The following is an 8,443-nucleotide window of genomic DNA, read 5'->3' on the forward strand; positions in this document are numbered from 1 at the left end:
GGGTTTCACCATGTTGACCAGGATGGTCTCAATCTCTTGACCTCGTGATCCACCCGCCTCGGCCTCCCAAAGTGCTGGGATTACAGGCTTGAGCCACTGCACCCGGCCCGATTTTGGCCGTTCTAATAAGTGTATATTTTGGCCGTTCTAATAAGTGTATATTTTGGCCGTTCTAATAAGTGTATAGGAGTATCTCATTGTTTTAATTTTAATTTGCATTTCCTTGGTGATACAATATGGAGCATCTTTTCATATGCTCATTGTCCATCTGCATATCTTTTCTGGTGAGGTGTCTGTTAACGATTTTTTTTGTTAGACAGGGTCTGGCTCTTGCCCAGGCTGGAGTGCAGTGGTATGATCTTGGTTCACTGCAGCCTCCCACTCCTGGCCTCAAGTGCTCCTCCACCTCAGCCTCCAGAGTAGGTGGGACTACAGGCACATGCCACCATGCCTATCTAATTTTTTGTGTTTTTTGTCAAGATGGGGTTTCACCATGTTGCCCAGGCTAGTCTTGAACTCCTGACCTCAAGCGTTCCACCTGCCTTGGCCTCCCAAAGTTGGGATTATAGGTGTGAGCCACTGCTCCTGGCCTGTTGATATCATTTTTAAAATTGGGTTATTTATTTTCATACTGTTGAGTTTTAAGAGTTTTTTTGTATATTTTGTACAAGTCTTTTATCGGACATATTTTTGCAAAATACAGTATTTTCTCCCAGTCTGCAGCTTGCCGTTTTTTTCTCTTGACATTGTCTTTTGCAGAGCAAAACATTTTAATTTTAATAAGGTTTAGCTTATTGATTCTTTCATGGATCATGCCTTTGGTGTGTCTAAAACATCATTGCCAGCCAGGTGTGGGGACTCATGCCTATAATCCCAGCATTTTGGGAGGCTGAGGTGGGCAGATCACCTTAGGTCAGGAGTTCAAGACCAACCTGGAAACCCCATCTCTACTAAAAATACAAAAATTAGCTGGGCATGGTGGTGGTTGCCTGTAATCCCAGCTACTCAGGAGGGTGAGGCAGGGAGAATTTCTTGAACCCAGGAGGCAGAGATTGCGGTGAGCAGAGATTGTGCCACTGAACTCCAGCCTGGGCGGCAGACAGAGAGACTGTCTCAAACAAAAAGCCATAATTGCCAGCTAGGTATGGTGGCTCATCTTTGTAATCCCAGTGCTTTGGGAAGCAGAAGTAGGAGGATCACCTGAGGCCACAAGTTTGTGACCAGCCTGGGCAATGTAGTGAGACCTGGCCTCTACGAAAAATTAATAAATAAAAAATTAGGTTGGTGTGGTCGTGTGCTCCTGTAGTCCAGCTACTCAGGAGGCTGAGGTGGGTGGAAGCCTCCCTTGAGCCCAGGAGTTGAGGCTGTGGTGAACTATGGTCGTGCCACTGCTCTCTAGCCCGGACGACAGAGAAAGACCCTGTCTCTAGACAAAACAAAACAAACAAACCCCTGGGTCATCTAGGTTTTTTCCTATGATATTATCTTGGAGTTTTATAGTTTTTTACATTTAGCCTCTGTGATTAATTGTTTTTGTATGTCCAGCTCTAGCCTCATTTATTGAAAAGATGATCTTTGTTCCATTGTATTTCCTTTGCTTCTTTGTAAAAGATCAGTTGATTATGTTTATGTGGGTCTCTTCCTGGGTTCTGAATTCTGTTCCTTTGATATATTTGTCCATTCTTTTATCAATACCACACTGCCTTAATTACTGTAGCTTCATAGCAAGCCTTAAAGTAAGGTAGTACCAGTTCTCCAACTTAGTTTTTTTTCCTTTAATATTGTGTTGGGTATTCTAGGTCTTTTTGCCTCTCTATATAAACGAAAGAATTCGTTTTTAAAAATGTGTATACCAAATAACTTGCCAGGTTTTTGACTGGGATTGTAATGAATCTATAGATCATGTTGGGAAGAATTGATATTATGAAAATATTGAGGTTTTTTGTTTTGTTTTGTTTTTTTCTGAGACAGAGTTTCACACTGTTGCCCAGGCTGGAGTGCAGTGATGCGGTCATGGCTCCCTCCAGCTCAAGTAACCCTCTGCCCCAGCTTGCTGAGTAGCTGGGACTAAGGAGCACACCACTATGCCTAGTGAATTTTTAAATTTCTTGGAGGGACAGAGTCTCACCATGTTCCCTAGGCTGGTCTTGAACTCTTGGGCCCAAGTGATTCTCCTCCCTTGGCCTCCCAAAGTGCTGGGATTACAGGTGTGATCCACCATGACTGGCCAAATAGTAACTCTTCCTATTCATGAAAATGACTTATCTCTCCATTTAGTTAGTTCTTTAATTTCTGTCATCAGAGTTTTTTAGGTTTCCTCATACAGATTTTGTACATATTTTGTTTGATTTCTACCTAAGTATTTCATGTTTTGGGAGGCTAATACAAGTGGTATTGTGCTTTCAAATTCAAATTCCACTTGCTCATTGCTGGTTTATAGGAAAGCAGTTGACTTTTGTATATTAACCTTGTGTCCTATAACCTTACTATAATTGCTTACTAGTTCCAGGATTTTTTTTTTGTTGTTGATTCTTTGGCTTTTCTACATAAACTACCCTGTCATTTATGAAGAAAGTTTTATTTCTTGCTTCCCAGTCTATATCCCTTTTATTTCCTTTTCTTGTCTTATTGCATTAGTTAGGACTTCTATTATGATGGTAAAAAGGAGTGGTGAGAGGGGGCATCCTTGCCATTATGGCGTTAACCTTAAGTTTCTTACCATGAAGCATAATATTAGCTATAGGCTTTTAATGGATATTCTTGACCAAATTGAGGAAGTTCCTCTCTCTTTTTTTTTTTTTTTTTTTTTAAGAAACTGATGTTTATTTTCCATCAACTTTATTTCCATGTTGCTTAAGAGTGTGTGCAAGAACAGCTTAAGACCATTCAGTGGTTGCTCCTACTCATTCAGTGGTGTGAGCAGTGGGAGCTGCAGACCAGTCTTCCGTGGCAGGCTGGGCACTCCAGTCTTCAGTAGGGAACTGCTGGATAGGCACAGAGGGCACCTGCATGCCTTCAGACCAGTCTGCACCCTCAGGCTGAGGAGCAGTGAACTCAGGAGCTGGAGCAGTCCATTGGCCCTGAAATTTCTCCTTGGTCACAGCCTTTTCAGCAGCAGCCTGCTCTTCTTTTTCGATCTCTTCAGGATCTCTGTAGAAGTGGAGATTAGGCATGACCTCCCACAGGTGTTCATGGGAAAGGGTGCCACGCATGCGCAGAACTTCCTGAGCCAGCATCCACCACATCAGACCCACTGAGTGAGCTCCCTTGTTGCATGGGATGACAATGTCCACATGGTACAGAGGAGAATCTGTGTTACACAGAGCAATGGTAGGCAGGTTAACATAAGACGCCTCCGTGAGAGGCTGGTGGTCAGTCTTGGGGTCAGTAACCACAAGAAGCTGTGGCTCCCAGAAGGCTGCCTGGATCTGGTTAGTGAAGGTTCCAGGAGTGAGGCGGCCAGCAATTGGAGTGGCTCCAGTGGCAGCAACAAACTTTAGCATGGCCCTCTGGCCAGTATTCCTGGAGGATTATAACACTGACATCAGCAGGGTTTTCAATGGCAACAATGGCATGGCCAGCAGAAGCTTCTCCCAGGTCCTCTGGAGATTTATGACGTAGATGCCATCACTTTTTTTTTTTTTTGAGATAGAGTCTGGCTCTGTTGCCAGGAGCCAGGCTGGAGTGCAGTGGCGCAATCTTGGCTCACTGCAACCTCCGCCTCCCAGATTCAAGCAATTCTCCTGCCTCAGCCTCCTGAGTAGCTAGGATTACAGGTGCATGCCACCACACCCAGCTAATTTTTGTATTTTAGTAGAGACTGGGTTTCACCATCTTGGCCAGGATGGTTTTATATTTAAGTCCTTAATCCATTCTGAGTTGATTTTTATATATGGTATGACATAAGGATCCAATTTCATGATTTCTATTTTTTAAAAAATTTGTTAAGGTGTTTTGGCCCAGGATATGGTCTATGTTGGTGAGTATTTCACATGAACTTGAGAATAATGTGTATCCTTCTGTTGTTGGATGAATTAGTCTATAAATACCTATTATATTTAGTTGATTGATGGTGTGGTTGAATTCAGGTGTGTCCTTACTGAATTTCTGCCTGCTGAATCTGCCAATTTCTGATAGAGGAGTTTTGAAGTGTCCACTATAATAGTGGATTCTTCTAGTTCTCTTTGCATTTCTGTTGATTTTTCTCTCACACATTTTGATATTCTGTTGATAGGCACATATACATTAAAGATTGTTATACTATTTTGGAGAATTGACCCCCTTAGCATTATGCAATGTCCCTTCTTTATCTGTGATACCTTTCCTTTCCCTGAAGCTTGCTCTCCCTGAAATTAATATAGCTTCTCTTGCTATCTTTTGATTAATGTTAGCATGGTATATCCTTGGCCATCTATTTATTTGTTTTTTTAAGTTTCATTTTTAGGCCAGACATGGTGGCTCACAACTGTAATCCCAGCACTTTGGGAGGCCAAGGTGGGTGAATCACATGAGGTCAGGAGCTCAAGACCAGCCTGGCCAACATGGTGAAACCCTGTCTCTACTAAAAATACAAAAATTAAGTGGGCACTGTGGCACACACCTGTAGTCCCAGCTATTCCAGAGGCTGAGGCAGGAGGATCACTTGAACCTGGGAGGCAGAGGTTGCAGTGAGTTGAGATTGTACCACCACACTTGAGCCTGGGTGACAGAGTGAGACTCTGTCTCAAAAAAAAAAAAGTTTTATTTTTAGTTGACAATTATATATATTAACGGAGAATGGGACACAAGGTAATGTTTTGATATCTGTATTCACCATGAAATGATTAGATCAAGCTAATTAACATGTATCAATACTTTTAAGTTTTTTATACTGAGAACACTTAAAATGTATTCTTTTAGCAGTTTTGAAATATGATACATTATTAACTATGGTCACCATACTGTGCAATAGATGTCAAAAACTTACTGTCTTCTCTAACCGAAACTTTGTATTCTTTGGTCAACATCTCTCATCCATTCTCTACTCCTGATAACTATCATTCTATTTTTTACTTCTATAAGGTTGACTATTTTAAATTGCACATAGAGGTGAGATTGTGCAGTATTTGTCTTTCTGTGCATAGATTATTTCACACAGTCCGCCAGGTTTGTCTATATTGTCCCAGTGACAGAATTTCCTTATTTTTACAGGCTGACTAGTATTCCATGTATATATATGTCACATTTTCTTATCCATTTCTCTGTTAATGGACACTTAGCGTGATACCATATCTTGGCTGTGGGAACAATTCTGCAATTAACATGGGAGCATAGATATCTCTTCAGCGTACTGATTTCAATTCTTTCTAATATATACCCAGAAGTGGGGTTACTAGATCGTATGATACTCTAATTTTAGTTTTTTGAGGAACCTCCATGCTGTTTTCCTGTAATGGCTGTACTAATTTACATTACAACAGTATACAAGTGTTCCTTTTTCTCCACATTCTTGCCAGCACTTGTTATCTTTTGTATTTTTGACGATAGTCCATCTAACGTGTAAGATAATCTCTCATTGTGATTCTAATTTGCTTGATTATTCCTTGATTATTAGTGATGCTGAGCATTTTTACATAAACCTGTTAGCCATTTGTATGTCTTCTTTTAAGACATATCTCTTCAAGTCATTTGTCCATTTAAAAATCAGGTTATTTCTTTTCTTGCTATTAAGTTGAGTTATCTATTTGGGATATTAACCCCTTATCAGATGTAGGTATACAGATTTTCTCCTACTCTGGGTTGTCTCTTCACTCTGTAAATTGTTTTCTTTGCTATGCAGAAGCTTTTTAGTTCATGCCATTCTATTTGTCTATTTTTGCTTTTCTTGTCTGTGCTTTTGAGGCCATATCCAAAGAATCATTGCTCAGACCAAAATTATCGAGGTTTCCCCCATGTTTTCTTATATTATTTTTACAGTTTCAGGTGTTTAAGTCCTTAATCTATTTTGAGTTGATTCTTATATCTGATACAAGGGTCCAGTTTCATTCTTCTGTGTGTGGATATTATTTTCCCAACCACCATTTATTGAAGAGACTGTCCTTTCTCTATTGTGTATGCCTGGCAACTTTATTGAAAATCAATTGACCATACATGCATGGGTTTATTTCTGGACTTTATTCTGTTCCATTGGTTGATCCTCTGTTTTTATGCCAATGCCATGCTATTTTTTTTTTTAATTGATATATAATAGTTCTTTGTGGCTGGGTGAGGTGGCTCACGCCTGTAATCCCAGCACCTTGGGAGACCAAGACGGGAGGATCACGAGGTCAGGAGATCGAGACCATTCTGGCCAACATGGTGAAACCCTGTCTCTACTAAATATAAAAAAATTAGGTGGGTGTGGTGGCACACGCCTGTAGTCCCAGCTACTCAGGAAGCTGAGGCAGGAGAATCGCTGAACCCAGGCAGCAGAGGTTGCAGTAAGCCAAGATTGTGCCACTTCACTCCAGCCAGGCGACAGAGCAAGACTCTGTCTCAAAAAAAAAAAAGAAAAAAAAAAAAGTTGTTTGTATTTTTGTGGTACATGTGATATTTTTTACATGTCTACAATGTATAATGATCAAATCAGGGTAATTGCTATATCCGCCACCTTAAACATATATCTTTTTTTGTGTGTTGGGAACATTCCAAGTTTTTTCTAGCTATTTTGAAATATACAATAAATTATTGTTAACTATATGGTCTCTTTCCTAAATGCCATGCTATTTTGATTACTGTTGCTTGGTAGTATATTTTGAAATCAGGTAGTGTGAAATCTCTAGCTTTGTTCTTTTTGCTCAAGATCTCTTTGGCTATTTGGGGAATTTGTGGTTTCATATGAATTTTTGGATTTTTTTTATTTCTATTAAAAATGACATTCGAATTTTGATTTGAATTTTGCATTGAATCTCTAGATTGCTTTGGGTAATATGAACTTTGTTTTTGTTTTGAGATAGAGTCTTGCTCTGTTGCCCAGGCTGGAGTACAGTGCACAATCATAGCTCACTATAGCCTTGATCTCCCTAGCTCAAGTGATCCTCTCACTTCAGCTTCCTGAGTAGCTGGAACTACAGATGTGCACTACCATGTCTGGCTAATTTCTATATTTTTTGTAGAGATGGGGTTTTGCTATGTTGCTCAGGTTGGTCTCAAACTCCTGGGCTCAAGCAATCCTCTCACCTTGGATTCACAAAGTGTTGGGATTATTGGTGTGAGCCACTGCACCCAGCCACTCTGAACATTTTAACAGTATTAACTCTTCCAATCCATGATTATGGGATGTCTTTGCACTTATTTGTATTTTCTTCAATTTTTAAAATTAATGTTTTATTGTTTTCAATATACAAATCTCTCACCTCCTTGGTTAAATTTACTCCTATGTATTTTATTTATTTTTTGATGCTGTTGTAGATGGAATTGTTTTCTTAATTCATTTTTCAGACAGTTTGTCATTAGTGTATAGAAATGATACTTATTTTTATATGTTGATTTTTGTATCCTGTAACTTTACTGACTTCACATATCAGCTATAACAGTTTCTTGAAGGAATATATAAGATCATGTCCCTAGTAAATAAAAACAAGTTTATTTCTTCCTTTCCTATTTGGATGCCTTTTATTTATTTTTCTTGCCTAATTGCTTTGCCTGGGACTTCCAATACTATGTTGGAAAGAAATTTCATCTATTTACTTTTACTTTTTTTGTTGTTGTTGTTGTTATTTAGTCTTTATTTCATAATCATAAACTTAACTCAACTCTGCAATCCAGCTAGGCATGGAAGGGAATAAGGAAAACGTGGAACCCAAAGGGAACTGCAGCGAGAGCACAGATTTTAGGATACTGCGAGCAAATGGGGTGGAGGGGTGCTCTTCTGAGCTACAGAAGGAATGGTCTGGTGGTTAAGATAAAACACAAGTCAAACTTATTAAAGTTGTCCACAGTCAGCAATGGTGATCTTCTTGCTGGTCCTGTCATTCCTGGACCCAGAGCGGTCCATGGCCTCCACAATATTCATGCCTTCTTTCACCTTGCCAAAGGCCACATGCTTGCCATCCACCCACTCAGTCTTGACAGTGCAGATGAAAAACTGGGAACTGTTTGTGTTGGGTCCAGCATTTGCCATGGACAAGATGCCAAGACCTGTATGCTTTAGGATGAAGTTCTCATCATCAAATTTCTCCCCGTAGATGGACTTGCCACCAGTGCCATTATGGCGTGTGAAGTCACCACCCTGACATATAAACCCTGGAATAATTCTGTGAAAGCAGGAACCCTTATAACCAAATCCTTTCTCTCCAGTGCTCAGAGCACGGAAGTTTTCTGCTGTCTTTGGAAACTTGTCTGCAAACAGCTCGAAAGAGACGCGACCCAAGGGCTCGCCGTCGACGGCAATGTTGAAGAACACGGTGGGGTTGACGATGGCTGA

The 8,443-nt window shown here is 40.2% G+C and overlaps 2 protein-coding genes across 2 annotated transcripts in view; both read right to left on the minus strand.

Moving 5' to 3' along the window:
- Positions 1 to 2,810: 2,810 nt before the first annotated feature.
- Positions 2,811 to 3,643, minus strand: LOC108308322 (40S ribosomal protein SA-like). The gene has a single exon (XM_037740501.1). The coding sequence runs from the start codon at positions 3,501 to 3,503 to the stop codon at positions 2,904 to 2,906; it is 600 nt and encodes a 199-aa protein (XP_037596429.1). The 5' UTR covers positions 3,504 to 3,643; the 3' UTR covers positions 2,811 to 2,903.
- Positions 3,644 to 7,730: 4,087 nt separating this feature from the next.
- The window catches only part of LOC108308270 (peptidyl-prolyl cis-trans isomerase A-like), an 8,764-nt gene continuing 8,051 nt past the window's right edge, over positions 7,731 to 8,443 (minus strand). Inside the window, exon 2 of the mRNA XM_037740518.1 lies at positions 7,731 to 8,439. Coding sequence (XP_037596446.1) covers positions 7,943 to 8,439 — 497 coding nt within the window. The 3' untranslated portion in view covers positions 7,731 to 7,942. The remainder of the gene's footprint in view (positions 8,440 to 8,443) is intronic.

Source organism: Cebus imitator, unplaced genomic scaffold (assembly GCF_001604975.1).
Source record: "Cebus imitator isolate Cc_AM_T3 unplaced genomic scaffold, Cebus_imitator-1.0 Scaffold84, whole genome shotgun sequence".
Lineage (NCBI taxonomy): Eukaryota > Metazoa > Chordata > Mammalia > Primates > Cebidae > Cebus > Cebus imitator.